This window comes from Oncorhynchus gorbuscha, linkage group LG20, assembly GCF_021184085.1.
Source record: "Oncorhynchus gorbuscha isolate QuinsamMale2020 ecotype Even-year linkage group LG20, OgorEven_v1.0, whole genome shotgun sequence".
Lineage (NCBI taxonomy): Eukaryota > Metazoa > Chordata > Actinopteri > Salmoniformes > Salmonidae > Oncorhynchus > Oncorhynchus gorbuscha.
Genome location: NC_060192.1, coordinates 33,119,386 through 33,135,344, shown reverse-complemented (window position 1 = coordinate 33,135,344; position 15,959 = coordinate 33,119,386). Strand labels below are relative to the sequence as shown.

The 15,959-nt window shown below is 43.8% G+C and overlaps 1 protein-coding gene across 1 annotated transcript; it reads right to left on the bottom strand.

Moving 5' to 3' along the window:
- Window positions 1-4,504: 4,504 nt before the first annotated feature.
- Window positions 4,505-14,848, bottom strand: LOC124006682 (serine-rich adhesin for platelets-like). The gene is made up of 5 exons (XM_046316745.1): window positions 14,665-14,848; window positions 14,486-14,560; window positions 10,728-10,945; window positions 8,801-9,222; window positions 4,505-7,593 (listed from the first exon to the last, which is right to left on the bottom strand). The coding sequence occupies exons 3-5, from the start codon at window positions 10,936-10,938 to the stop codon at window positions 6,256-6,258; spliced, it is 1,971 nt and encodes a 656-aa protein (XP_046172701.1). The 5' UTR covers window positions 10,939-10,945; window positions 14,486-14,560; window positions 14,665-14,848; the 3' UTR covers window positions 4,505-6,255.
- Between the last annotated feature and the right edge of the window lie 1,111 nt (window positions 14,849-15,959).

Genomic DNA, 15,959 nt, shown 5'->3' with positions numbered 1-15,959 from the left:
GTTAAACTTTAAGTGACAATAAGCCAAGTCTACACGTTTTTATGATCGAAATGAATACTTGAAGGTTGACAGTTGGACTTTTGTGAGCCTAACTTTTTCTTTATGAATTTCAGGAGTCTTTCTCTCTGTCACCCATGAAGTGCTCTTCTCCTCACCTGCCCCCAACAACTGTAGAACAGCCAACATGCCCCGTTTCCTACTGTCGAAGCCAAGAGGAGAAGACCATCATGACGACAGAAGAGTAAGTATATCTGAAGTTGGCATCATCATACACGAGATCAGGCCTACATATTTGTTATTTATTTCCACCAGATTTCAGGCCTTTGCTTATCTATGATTTCATAATACCAAAGACAAGAATGCAATGGAAAGTTCTGGAATCATTGCTAGAGAGTGGAATATCCTTGGGGTAACGATGGTATCAGTCTGATGTATTAGGCAACGCTAGTCTTTGCCCAGGGTGCTGTTACATTTTCCCAGCCTATATCCTCTCTCCTCTAAACGATGTCTCCGTATCATGTCATTGTTTTTTTTTCTTCTGTTTTTATCGTAGGGTTCACCTACAGGTACACTGCTGTCTGCCTTGGCCTCCCAGGTGTCCCATCCGGAGAACATGGAAGAGAACACCCCGATTAATTTACGAAAGGACGTACTCCGCTCTGCCACCAAGGCATTCAGCTGGAAACTATTCAACCTCAGAGGTTCAATGTGTGGGCTCAGTCGACCAACATGCTTAAACACAGGAGTTCATTCAGCTGTTGATGGCAGCCATCCAAGACTGTTGTTTGTTCCAGGGGCCAGACCACTGCAAAAGCCTAGTATTGCACTAGTATTGTAAGATCACACTGTTTATATGTTCAAATATGACACTTTCTATCTAATCCTAGAACTCTGTCCTGTTGTATCACTTTCAGTGTACTCCAAGCAGAGTGAACTATAAGGTCCTATATGGTATATTACTACATAGATTGGTGGCCTCTTATGTGCTTCCCATAGTAAACCCCCCCCCCTTATTTTAATAAGGTGGTATTAACTCGTACCATGTTTTACTGTCAGCCTGGGATAATGTACAGGCTGGTGGAGAGCATGACCAGTGTCTGAGTGGTGAGATATGGCCCCACTTCCTGTCCAGGAGAACGTTTGACATGATCTGTGGTCTTCCGTCTGCTCCTGTGGCCCTGGACGAGATCACACGAGGAAATACGAGCCAGGCTGGAGAAGGCACGTGACATGTTCATGTGTTCTTTGCCGTATATAATGGTTTGTGTTTGTAGCCTGAGCCCTGGGCTTGTATTCACATAGCTTCTCAGACTAGGAGTGCTGATCTTGGATCAGGTCCTTCCTGTACATACAGGTAACTGCAAAAATAAAGGAAATGCCAATAGTTAGTCTCTTATTAGAGCGTTAGGCCACCAAGAGCCAGAACAGCTTCAGTGTACCGTGGCATAGATTCTACAAGTGTCTGGAACTCTGTTGGAGGGATACAACACCATTCTTCCATGAGAAATTCCATAATTTGGTGTTTTGTTGATTGTGGTGGAAAATGCTGTCTCAGGCTCTGCTCCAGAATCTTCCATACGTGTTCAATTGGGTTGAGATCTGGTGACTGAGACGGACACATCATGTGGCTTACATTGTTTTCATGCTCATCAAACCATTCAGTGACCACACGTGCCATATGGATGGGGCATTGTCATCCTATGGGGGCAAAGCCATTGTAAGCAAACAAACAATGCCTGTCCTGCATTGTTATACATGACCCTTCACATAATGGGATGTTAATTGCTTAATTAACTCTGGAAGAACCTGCTCTCAATCTACTTTTTATCCCCCATTTACTCAAGTGTGAGTATTTAGAGTATTTAAACGTTTTGTATTGTTGGTTGGTTTGGCAATGCCACTGTCAGCCTGAGAAACATGCTGAGAAGGATTATCACCACAGCAAGCAAGGTACTTGGAGTCAAACAGACAGGCCTGGATGAGATCTTTAAGGTCAGGACCCTCCACAAGGTACTTGGAGTCAAACAGACAGGCCTGGATGAGATCTTTAAGGTCAGGGCCCTCCACAAGGTACTTGGAGTCAGACAGACAGGTCTGGATGAGATCTTTAAGGTCAGGGCCCTCCACAAGGTACTTGGAGTCAAACAGACAGGTCTGGATGAGATCTTTAAGGTCAGGGCCCTCCACTAGGTACTTGGAGTCAAACAGACAGGCCTGGATGAGATCTTTAAGGTCAGGGCCCTCCACAAGGCTCACCCAAGCCACCCCCTGTACCCGGACTTTGAACTACTCCCCTCTGGGCGCAGGTATAGAGTACCCCCCAGCAGGAAAAACAGAACTAGACAACCATTTGTGCCAGGTGTGATATCCCTCCTAAATAGCTCGGGCTAATGTTCCTATCGACTGACAAAGGCAGTAAGTAAGTGTTTCCTTTATTTTGGCAGTGACCTGTATACTCTTATTCATTATGATCTAAAATGGGAAACTGATCCTAGATCAGCACTCCTACTCGGTCCTTCTGTAGCTCAGTTGGTAGAGCATGGCGCTTGTATCGCCAGGGTAGTGGGTTCGATCCCCGGGACCACCCATACGTAGAATGTATGCACACATGACTGTAAGTCGCTTTGGATAAAAGCGTCTGCTAAATGGCATATATTATTATTATTATTATTATTATTACTCTGAGATGCTTTGTGAATACAGGCCTGGGTTTGTGATTTGCATTGTGATATGGTGTCATTCAACCCACAGCTTAAGGCGGCCACAACCCTGGAGGCTGCTAGTGAGGTCATGGAGGAGGAGTCTTTAATTCTGCATCCGCTGGGGGTCCTCAGCCCTGTCCAGACATGGGAGGACAGGGAAGACATTGTGCAGTTTGCTGCGAGGGGCTATTTGGATGTTTGGTTGTCATGTGGACCAGTAAGTATGTTTTGTACAATAACTGCTGAGTTGGGCTTCGTCACTTTTGGCACAGCAGTGAGATAAAACCCTTTACAGTAATTACTTTTATAAGCTCAGTCTCTTGTGCACATCCCTCACTCTGTGTTGTCCTTTTTGTTGTTTAAACCAAATGAAAGGAGGACTGGCTACTCTGGGCTTGCTAGAGGCATCTTGCTGTATTCAAGCAGATGTTACTAGCCAGACCTCTCTCTGCAGTAGACCTTCCACGTGAACTTCTCAGCCCCCGGTAGTGATGAGAGAATAGCTGAGAACATAACGTATGGCTACTGGAGGGACTGGCTTATTGGGGTGGAGTGTAAGGAAAATGTCATCAATCTTCAATGCAACTGATTCATCATCATGTTTCAGGGATGATTTTTAGTTCAGGACACAGCTGAATCTGGGTCCTGGAAACAGGCCTAATAGAGGAGATGAAGGAGAGAATGTTTTTATATATGAATAGTAATGTATTATGTTTAGGAGTACGTCAGCCTCTTAAGATTCATCCTCGGTCATATTGTCTTTGTTTGTGTCTTCTTCAGGGATGCGAGTCTCTGACCGTCAAGAAGCTTCTGGTCTTTGTGTCTGGCCGGGGGACACACACTGAGCTTCCCCACACAGCCCACTATGGAGTTCCCGCACACTCGGGGAGGGGGGACGACAACACATACTCCAGACATAGAAGTCCATGACCTCAGGCATACTCCAGACGTAGAGGAGTCCAGGACCTCAGGCATACTCCAGACGTAGAGGAGTCCAGGACCTCAGGCATACTCCAGACGTAGAGGAGTCCAGGACCTCAGGCATACTCCAGACGTAGAGGAGTCCAGGACCTCAGGCATACTCCAGACGTAGAGGAGTCCATGACCTCAGAAAGTACTTCAGACGTAGAGGCGTCCAGGACCTCAGGCATACTCCAGACGTAGAGGAGTCCATGACCTCAGAAAGTACTCTGGACACTCATGCTGGCTTGAGAAGCCTCAGTGGAGAAACCAGGTGGACTAAGACAGTGAGCAGGTCAATGCCTCAGACATCTAAGAACAAGACGGCTGTTTGGTCCTCGCAACATGTGTCCCTCCAGTTAAAGATCAGGTGTCAGTCTGACTGTTTCTTTATTATCTCTGCATTATATCTGGGCAGTCCCAGGTTCACTATCTACAGTATGTGAAGTTTATCCAGAGTGGTCCTCCTGAGAAACAAACTACAGACACAAAACGAGATGCTGTCACCTTCACCCTGACTGGGGGTTCCGTTCTGGAACACTTTGTTGTTGACACATCTGACGTGCTAAAGTTCTGTAGATAATAGTCCCTGGGCCAGAGGGCCAAAGAGGGATCCAGCTTATTGATGTTTCAGCTTATTGATGACCGTTTTGGTGACTAACTTTTATTCATGGCTGTGATTACTACGTTTGTTATAGTCCCTGTCTTTTATTCGTGGCTGTCAGAGGTAGTCAGTGGCTTTTCCATGTCACTTCCGTAATTCTGATTATGTAAATAGTTAAGCACCGATGGGGGAAACATCACCATATCACCCACATTAAACCACAACACAGACCTCCAAATAAATGAAGTCATTTGTATTTATTGAATGAATTGGAGCTCTTTACTACATCATGTTAATGTCTGCGTGTTCAGGAGCCGAAAGCAGGAGGAAACTACACCTGGTTTGACACAGGTGCATACATTTTCTATCTTCAAATTCACTTCTAATTCTATCTACAATAACTGAAGTCCTATAGTTTTGTGTTTCCATAGAGCCAGTCAAATTTCACAACTGTACAAGCTGAGATTGCTACATACATTTGACTTTCCAATGAATGATGCTATTGATTCTTGACAAATCTAAACTTATACACTGAGTGTACAAAACATTATACACACCTGCTCTGTCCATGACTTGACTGACCAGGTGAATTCAGATGAAAGTTCAACTCAATAGAAGGTAGTCGTTCTTAATGTTTTGTACACAGTATAAATGTCTCATGAACTTCAACTGTAGATTCCCATCTGAACTGAAAATGTAACCTTTTTATAATATGTTGTTTGTAAACAATATAATTGTTTAAAAAACCACTTATAGCCTCAACATGGTTAAGACTATAATGTTGATCTCAACGATGTTCGGTCCTTGCATCCATAGCTATATCTCTTCTTTTGAGAGTGTTTACATTTCTTTAGGCAAAAACTTTTGTTTGAAATGCGGATTGCTCCTTTAATCCACCATAAAGCTGCAGACAAACATATATTACATGTATGGGCACGGACATGTATGCCATAATCATAATCCAATCAGACTGCATTTTAGGTAACACACTTACAAATAGGATCAACGGAGCATACCAAATTATACAGAAATAACCAGTGATATCCCAGTGCCATGCACATCAAAATAGTCTGACTACTGTATAGCCTAACTACAATTCGATCAGGTATTATGACCAATGTGCCTCTAGTACAGTGTCTGTCTCCATGATATCTGACTCTAGTCTCATGTTACACCAGAATCTCTTCCCAACCCATGTCCTTGGATTCAATGAAGCGTGCAAAATATGCACATCCCAAACTTTCTACAACAACTGCTGGCTGGTAATATGACTGTGAACAAAGAGAGAACATGGCCCACAATATATAAAGCACTTCAGAGCTGCAATATACAAGGCTACATGCAGGCCATTCTTTATTCTGAGAATGGCTTTAACACTCAAAACGACCAGAGAGCACAGTAGCACTGACCATGGCATGAGGGAGTTCATTGGAGATTACCCTGACGGTCGGTTGAGGTCAAAGTCCCCTTTCACACTGTCAGCGCCACTGAAGCAGTCAAGGAGCATCAGAAAGCCTGAGCAAACGGATAATGAAATGGTCTGTGTTCATTTTCCCATTATGTTGAAAAGCCCCTAGTACCCTAGTATAGTATCCTCGTGTGCTGTTATCGTTTTACCAAGGGTTTTAAGAAAACTACAACCGAGATAACCTTTCTATGTTGAATAATTCTATTCCATACATTTAATGATAGATGTGCTGGAATGTAATGTACTGAATTGGGTAATCCATTCATGGACCCTCATGTTTGTTTACAACGTCCCCTACGAAGCATATTTGTATGTTCTCATTATTGAAATACCCCGGCTAATTAGATCAATAAAAGAAACAATATTGTGATAATTATTTAAGTGTGGTAGTAGAGTCAACAGCAACAACAAAAAAAGAGTCCATCAGATGAAATACAGTTAAGGGTTTCACAGTTTTGCACAGTTCAGTGCATTCCCCTCGCTCCTTAGCTTCTCCCCCTACAGTGGCACATGCTCCTCCATCAAAATGTCCCCCATGGAGGCCCCTCCCCATAAGCGCTAGAGTAAATAGGCCCGGTGGGTGGAGCTATCCGGGGGCATGGTGGGGTCACACAGGGGCTTAGCGCCTCCCCATGTCTCCGGCCCCGCCTTTGGGGAGGGGGAGATGGAGAGATGGAGAGCAAGCTGCCGAGAACATCGGGACAGTCCTCTGGGTCAGGAGACAGGGCGAAAAGTGGCGACGGAGGTGATGTGCTATCGTCATGGTTACCAAGGGGCGCCTCCACCAACGGATTCTGAGACGGGCTACGCTTGTCGTTGTTATTACTGTCCCTGATGTCTTTCTGAGCCTCGTCTCCTTTCTCGGGACGGTTGTTGCTGTTGGCATTAAAGTAGGTCCAGTCGAGGCTCGGGTAGCGTCCCGATTGGGACATGGCTTGGAGCAGCTTGTCCATGGGGCTGGGACCTTCGTTAGGTCCTTGCTGGGTGGCCTCTTGGCCGGTCTGGGCCGCCAAGCAGAGTAGCTGGGCGTGCTGGCGGAGCTGAGCCAGCTCTTTCTCGGTGGCGGCATTCTGGCGCAGCAGCTCCTTGGTGCGCAGCGTGATGGCCAGCAGGCCCGACTGGCTCAGGATCTCTGCCGTGTTGAGGAAGCGCCGCTGACGCACCAACGAGCAGTCAGACAAGCAGTTGGACAGGTCTACTGTGGCCTCTGGGGCCCAGCTATCGGCGGAGGACGAGGAGGATGTGGTGGAGGAGGATTTTTGGGAGCTGATGACGGATGGGGAGCCAATACCGTTGGAGTGGGAGGGAGAGGGGCTGGGTTTGGCATGTTGGTGGCAGTAGTGAGATCCCTGCTGGGTGGAGGAGGCAGGGCCACCCATGGAATGGTGAGGGAGGTGGGAGGAGGAGCTTCGGCTGCTGCTGACTTTGTAATAAGATTGGGTTCTGCTCTCTCGCTGGTGGTGTTGGTGCTGCTGTGGTCGAAGATGAGTGGTGGTGGACACTGCTTCTCTCTTGTCCTCCGTACACACCCTCTTGCTCCGGCTCTGGCCCTCTATGCTCTTCTCCTTCACATCCCCTGCACCCTCTCTGCTCTGCTCTGAGCCTTCCTTCCTCGGGTGGGGGGCAATGCGGGGGTAGGAGTTGAGGATGGGGAGGTACGAGTTCTTGCTGTTAGGGTTCTTGTTGCTTCTACTGCCCCCTTTCTTGGACTGGCCCTGTGGATTGTTGTGGGCAGGGACGGTGGAGGGTACCCCTGGTTTTTGGATGAGTAGGAGCTGGGTGGGGGCCTTGGAACCAGACAGACTGTCCCATCCTCCCCCCCACGCCAGGGTTCTGTGCAGTAGTTGCTCTGGTCCAGACTATACCATCAGGAGGTTATAAACAGGGGTGTATTGTGACAGAGAAGACATGGGGAGGTGGTTACTTTCACAGATCACATTAAACAAACAGGAGCAGGAAGAGGATGAGGAAAGGATGCTATGAACAAATTATTGTCCCGAGGGTAACCTCAAGACAATGCAACCACTAACCAAACATTATGGTAATCTACAACGATAACCAAACATTATGGTCATCTACAACGCTAACCAAACATTATGGTCATCTACAACGCTAACCAAACATTATGGTCATCTACAACGCTAACCAAACATTATGGTCATCTACAACGCTAACCAAACATTATGGTCATCTACAACGCTAACCAAACATTATGGTAATCTACAACGCTAACCAAACATTATGGTCATCTCCAACGCTAACCAAACATTATGGTCATCTCCAACGCTAACCAAACATTATGGTCATCTCTAACCAAACATTATGGTCATCTAACTAAACAAACATTATGGTCATCTCCAACGCTAACCAAACATTATGGTCATCTACAACGCTAACCAAACATTATGGTCATCTACAACGCTAACCAAACATTATGGTCATCTACAACGCTAACCAAACATTATGGTCATCTACAACGCTAACCAAACATTATGGTCATCTCCAACGCTAACCAAACATTATGGTCATCTACAACGCTAACCAAACATTATGGTCATCTCCAACGCTAACCAAACATTATGGTCATCTCCAACGCTAACCAAACATTATGGTCATCTCCAACGCTAACCAAACATTATGGTCATCTACAACGCTAACCAAACATTATGGTCATCTCCAACGCTAACCAAACATTATGGTCATCTCCAACGCTAACCAAACATTATGGGCTAACCAAACATTATGGTCATCTCCAACGCTAACCAAACATTATGGTCATCTCCAACGCTAACCAAACATTATGGTAATCTCCAACGCTAACCAAACATTATGGTAATCTCCAACGCTAACCAAACATTATGGTAATCTACAACGCTAACCAAACATTATGGTAATCTACAACGCTAACCAAACATTATGGTAATCTACAACGCTAACCAAACATTATGGTCATCTACAACGCTAACCAAACATTATGGTCATCTACAACGCTAACCAAACATTATGGTCATCTACAACGCTAACCAAACATTATAGTAATCTACAATGCTAACCAAAGTGTCTCACCGGTTTAACCACCAGGTTCTTGATGACGTAGATGGGGTTTTGCTCCTCAAACGAGGGCATGTTGTGGCCCAGGGAGCTGCTACTGCTGTGGGCCCGGTGGTTCAGTGAGCTGCTACTGCTGTGGGCCCGGTGGTTCAGGGAGCTGCTACTGCTGTGGGCTCGATGGTTCAGGGAGCTGCTACTGCTGTGGGCTCGGTGGTTCAGGGAGCTGCTACTGCTGTGGGCCCGGTGGTCCAGTGAGCTGCTACTGCTGTGGGCCCGGTGGTTCAGGGAGCTGCTACTGCTGTGGGCCCGGTGGTTTAGGGAGCTGCTACTGCTGTGGGCCCGGTGGTTCTGGGAGCTGCTACTGCTGTGGGCTCGGTGGTTCTGGGAGCTGCTACGCTGGTCATCCAGATCATTCTGCACCGAGTCTGAACCAGTCTCTGTGGAAGAGGGTTGGAAGGAGGTGAGAGAGCGAGAGAGAAGAAATAAATAGAGAAAGAGTAAGAGATAAAGGGAGAGAAACAAAAGAGGGAGGAGATTCATCCTGTTGAGACAGCCACTATATACATGAGTCATTTAACAGACACTCCTATCCAGAGCAACTTAGTTGGTGCAATTCATCTTTTAAAGTAGCTGGGTGAATTTACGATACCATTATGACTGCTCTGATTCAGAGCGGTAGGTTAAATGTGGAAGACGTTTCGGTTGAATGCATTCAGTTGTGCAACTCACTAGGTATCCTCTTTCCCTTTCCTCCAGTATGTGCTGTACGCAAACCCAGCTGGTCCCAATGTTTTAATGATTCCATTTCCTGGTTGTAAACTGTTTTTTGTAGGGCTAAGACCATGAACTCATATTGGTACATAAATGAGCCCAATAGTGGCAGTTGATCGAAAGGGTGCGTTTATTGCAGGCAAAGTGAGGGCTACCCTCAACAGATATGGGCTGCTCACACAAAGTGAAGGCATTAGGGCCAATGTAACGAAGATGAAAAACATTTTTGACAATGTATGGTTACCAATATCATGTAGCATAAGATTGAAATATTTCATTATTACAACTCATTCTCCTAAAACTATTTTAAACAATTACAGTGGTCTATAAATATGTTAAGATTATGTTGTGTGTTGTCTATAATAAATCCCTTAATGTAAAAAAAAAACACATTCCCATAATGCAATAATCAAACACTGCAGTATGGGAGGGAACAATATAACATCTCATTACAAAGAAAATACTGTTTGACATCGGAGTTAAAATCAAACTAATATTTTAAATGGTATGTGTATTCTTTGCATGAATTGGTGACATATCATTTTAATGAAAGATTTATCAAATTAATGAGACTTCCATGTTTTACGTCTCAGTTGAATTGGTTTATTTTTAATTAAATTCTACTTCCTTCAATTCAAATTTAGCTTCCTGTGGGGTGGGGCCAATTCATAGAGATGTGTAGAGAACACGTTATATCTGAGCCATTATGTTGTCTGTAAATTGAGATAGCCATTGAGGCTATCTCCATTTTAAAGCAGTCAATATTTGTATTCTTTTGACGTTTGAAAATGTATAAAACTAATATTGGTGACTTACCGCCACCTGCAGTAAATCTTGTGTCTTAACTTTTTTTGTGGCCACTAGATGGCGGTCATATAGCTTAAAGCCATTTACAAACCATAGGCAACCCAATTTAAAGAAAACAATACTCTGATCATTGGCTAATGACTGCCAACTCATAGGAATCCCCACACAAATGACTACTTTAAAATGGAGGAAGACCTCAATGGCAGTGTCCATGCAATATGAGTTATTTCCATGTAATGATCTCTATACATCTCTATGGGCCAATTCAAATTGACCCCAACCCTGGGCCACATGGTGCCAATGTTTGCTGGGGGACAAAATTAGTAACTATGTTACTTGTGGCCAAAAGTAGAGAGTTACTCACCAGAGTATCCGGAGTCTTTCTCTGAGTCCTTCTCCGAGTCAGACAGTGACATCCTCCCGTTCATGCCCATTCTCCTACCCTCCTGGTCTCTGTGAGTGCCACACTGGGATGCCCGCAGAGTGGCACTGTTACTCTTATCCTTGGCATTCTTAGAGGTGCCCTGGGGTACGCGCTCGGGCCACTCCCCAAAATGTGCCTGCTCCTTTGGCATCACGGACCTTCAGGGAGGAGAGCAGTGAGAAACATGTACACCGCAATGACACCAGGTGTCCTCCTGATCAACTTGATGACTAATGCTGGGCTACGTGGCTGGTTCAGCTATAACTCAGTAGAGTAAAGATGCTTTCATATATCCCTACTGTGATTCGGGCATGGATGGCTAGTGTGTACAAAGGAGAAAAGTATATGCTTGTGACCTCATAGTCCAAAATAGGCATATGAACTGAGGAACTAACTGGATGCGCACGAGATATTCAGACACTCCCAGAGAGGACAAAAAAATGCTTCTTAATTGCTCAAAAAAAAAGCAATGGATTTTGACATTACAGCCTTCACCAGCATATACATGACACCAGCTCCACTTTATATAACAGACCTGTGAATTAAATGATCCCCAGCTTATCACTATTAAAGCTCAACCTGAGGGTATCAGAATAGATATTTATGCTGGAGTACCAACACGATAGAGCAATGGTCCCCAAGAGGTTGATTGATTAAGGACATCAAATATCACTTTTTCATTAGCCTACATCTTACAGTTCCATCAGTTTATGGATCACGAATGTGGGGAGAAACATGGGACACCATTTTCTTACTTCCTAATGATCTAAGCAATTTGCTGTTGCCACATTTAAAAAAAAAGGGATATACAAATCTACATCACCACAATGCACATCCAGCATGACTTGAATAGCGAGTAATTGGGTAATTGGAGTAAGCAGCGCTGAGTAAGGGCTCACATGTTTGCTATAAGCCGCTGTAACGTGGCGTAGCCTATGAGTAAACACCCTAGGACCTGCATGCGGATGAGGGAGGAGTAACTTGATAAGATCATCTGTGGCTAGACAGCCTCTGTGCAAAGTACCTCCTCCAACCGTGTTATGTAATTGCTGGCTGGCAGTGGCACTATAGCTGCTACATAGAAATAACAACCCCCATTGACACGTGTGCACGATGCACAGAATATTTAGCATCCTCATAATATAAAAGCATAGCCTAGTACACAGAACAATTTAGTTTGGTTGTCAGGTCTGAAGACCATGGATCACTCATTGTTTCCTTATCATAATCTAAATGATTAAACTCCTGAGTGGGCGCAGCGGGTCTAAGGCACTGCATCTCAGTGCTAGAGGCGTCACTACAGACCCTGGTTCGACTCCAGGCTCTATCACAACCGGCCCGTGATTGGTAGTCCCATAGGGCGGCGCACAATTGGCCCAGCATCGTCTGGGTTTGGGCAGGGTAGGCTGTCATTGTAAATAAGAATTTGTACTTAATAAACATCTCTACAGATCGGTGTCCCACCCTTGGGACGGTTGCGCTAATGTTAGTAGCATAATGTTGTAAGTAACAAGAAAATGTCCCAAGACATCGACATATCTTATATGGGCAGAAAGCTTAAATTATTGTTAATCTGACTGCACTGTCCAATTTACAGTAGCTATTACAGTGAAAACATACCATGCTATTGTTTGAGAGTGCACAGTTATGTACTTGAAAATGTAAATATTGACCAATTAGGCACATTTGGGCAGACTTGATACAACATTTTAAACAGAAATGCAATGGTTCCTTGGATCAGTCCAAAACTTTGCACATACACTGCTGCCATCTAGTGGCCAACATTTTAATTGTGCCTAGAGTCATTAGTCAGATAATGGCCTTTCTCTTGCATTTCAAAGATGATGGAAATATATATATATTTACCTATTTTCTTCTTTGTATTATCTTTTACCAGATCTAATGTGTTATATTCTCCTACATTCCTTTCACATTTCCACAAACTTCAGTGTTTCCTTTCAAATGGGATCAAGAATATGAATGTCCTTGCTTCGGGTCATGAACTACAGGCAGTTAGATTAGGGTGTGTCATTTTCGGTCCTGCGCTACAGGCAGTTAGATTAGGGTGAGTTATTTTAGGGGAAAATTGAAAAAAAGGGTCCGATCCTTAAGAAGTTTTAACTGACTTGCCGAGTTAAATAACTGTTAAAAACTCAACTCCGCGATTTACGATGGAGTTGAACAGCGGCTATTATGGGCGAACTGGACCTCTGACGTCACATAAAAATGAAGTTTTTAATCAAAAAACGACTGATTTCAGCATCCAAAGAATACACAGAAATCAGAGTGCTGAAATCAGGGTGCTGAAATCAGTCGTTTTTGATAGAAACTTCACTTTGTGTGATGTCGGAGGTCAAGTCCGCAAACAATAGTCGCCGCTCAACTCCATCGTAAATCGTGGAGTTGGGTTTAGTCAGCTGGCCATAAGCAAAAGACTAAAAGCCCTCACTAAGTTTTCATAAAGTAGTATTTGGGTCGTTCCACCAAAAGAGTTCCTTTTGCATCCCTTTGATATTTTAAGTACAAGTTGTGCACCAATAAGGCATTTTAAACGCCTGTTATATTAAATGAAGTGCCCTATTAATATAGACCACATGGATAAATCAATACATCAGACTTGCTAAAGTTCCAGGTTTTGTACCATCATTGTAAAACCCAAGTTATGCTCCTGCTTTGAAAAAGTCATTTCTGAAGATTATTATTTATTTCACGTAATTAGTGATTAGTTTACATGTGTCCCTTATTTTAAGGTCAACCCTGTTACGTGAACTGAACTCTCATTAATAATAGATAATAGATTAATAATAGAACTAATAGTCAAACCATAGTGTGAAAGCAGGTGAGCTGATTCTACTCTTTTTTTGCCATTTTCTGATGTTTTGTGGTGGAAAACTGAGCGGGTTGAGCAGGCACGTGCGCAGATAGAGCTCTACCTGTACAGAGCACATGCCCCTTTCCCTTCCAGTCTCTAAAGTGCCCTTTTGTTTTGGGTAAAATAAAATGTACAGCTTTGGTCATTGTTGTTCTGAATCCATTGCCCCCAAGTCGTCATTAAATCTACATTAAATATGTTTTTATTTAATTAACCATTAAGATGCCATCTATTGTTTTTATGTAACTAAATAATAAAAGTCATAATTGCTCAACAAGTCTGTGACCACAGTGACCCTTTTTACAGTTTCAGCACCTGCCCCCCAAAAGGTCTGTGCATGGCCCTGGGGTCGGGTATAACACGTCAACCCGGTTACCCATAGATAGACATGCTAGAATGTTTTAACAATAAAATGGTCTTTGTGAAGCTTGCATTTAATTGCCACTCCCGGTTGCACACAACAAGCTTCCAATCCCACGTCACAAGGGGATTTATGTTTGATTTTAGATTAAATCAAGACTGTGAGGTCAAACCTATTATTTTAGTTGGTACTTAACAGGTACTTACTGTAGTAGAAATATATTTTTTTTAACTCATAAAATTGGAAAACGTTTTTTTATGAAGTTGAACAAAGTTATTTTTTGGGGACCAAGTTACACTTCACAAAACGCACTAAATTGGTAGCGTGACCTGTTTAAACAGTAGGCTATAGAGTTGGGGATATTGGAACAAACTCCTTAAATTATTAAACTGTTGATATTTGGAGATATGCATGCAAAAGTATGAAGTATAATCATTATGAAGCCAATGTTATAATTTGTCTTACCATTTATTCTGTCCTTGTCCTTAAACCGTCTGCCTTGTCAACATCACCGCCCTAGGACCTTTACAAGCGTTCAGTCTATAGGCAGATACCAACCAAAGCATCTTTGAATCATGTAGATAACTGTTTTCCTCAAGTTTCAAGTCCTAGCTAGGGTACCATCCTGTAGAAAAATGTTTTACCTCCTGCTCGGTAGGGCATCCTCATCCAGAATAACAATGTAAAAGTATTTCAAACACCCGTTAATGTTGTCGCTGAGTTCTAGAGTCGATACATTGTAACTGGCAATGCACCTATACGCCCTGTCCGTACAAAAAGCCTCCATGATGATGTGCATTACGCATAGACCCTCCTCCTTATCTGAATAGTAATAGCCTAGTGGTGATGCCCCGGTCAGCAGTGACGTACCCATCATAGACAGCAGTGCTGTGGCCAATCCCGTGCGTAAACACGTGTGCGGGCGGCAACATGGTTTAATCCACGTGAGGAGGTATACTGAAAAGTAGGCGGGATTTAGGCTCAAATCAGAGCGAAGTGTAGGGGAGCGCATGTGTCTGCCACAGACACACACACACACACACACACACACACACACACACACACACACACACACACACACACACACACACACACACACACACACACACACACACACACACACACACACACACACACACACACACACACACACACACACACACACACGGGCAGTAGGCTATTCATAGATACGTTACCAAATGACAATGAGCAAGGCATATATTTTTTACGTATTCATGTAGCTCACACTAGGCTCAAAACCATTCATGTAGGGATGGCACCATGTTGCATTTGAGATTAAATTGAACTAAGAGTTTATGAATGAGACATCGTCATAATCCCGTCGGGTATTTTCTCAGGTGTGCTGTGAAGCAGCTACAGCGAGACCCACATGGACGAGAGACCACAGATTTGAGTTTTGCAAGGGTGCGAACGGTATGAACGTGTGCGGCAACATGTGAAAGCATTTCAGAGGCGTGGCCAAGCTCCTCGAGCGCACATGTTCCACGCGGTGAGTGCGTAAAAGCACCAGGGTGGCTCGTGTGTCTCGGGGATGTGGTCATACACATTCGCTGAAAACCACTCCAGAGACTTGAGTACAATTTCATTACTCTGTTATACTATTCGTTAACGAACAACATATGCAAGGACATGGTAGTTATGTTTACACAATAAAGACCACATATATTATGAGCAATTATAGCCAACTTGATATCATTCATTCTGATTAATTAATTATTGTCATAAATTCTGATTCTTGCTCTGTGTGAATAAATATGTGTGTATGTGTGTGTGTGTGTTAGAAGATTGAATAATATGTTGACAATAGTGATACAGTAAATCATTTTGTTGAATTTTGTTCACACATTCTTGGCAGGTCAGGAATGTATCAGTATCCTTGTTGCCTTCTACTACCGTTGTGCCCTATAGCAAGGCACTT

Coding starts and splice junctions, on each gene's coding strand:
- LOC124006682 (XM_046316745.1), bottom strand. CDS start 10,938: ATGCCAAAGGAGCAGGCACATTTTGGGGAGTGGCCCGAGCGCGTACCC. Junction 9,223..10,727: donor GAAAGACTCCGGATACTCTG/GTGAGTAACTCT, acceptor CCTCTTCCACAG/AGACTGGTTCAGACTCGGTG. Junction 7,594..8,800: donor AGAACCTGGTGGTTAAACCG/GTGAGACACTTT, acceptor CTGATGGTATAG/TCTGGACCAGAGCAACTACT.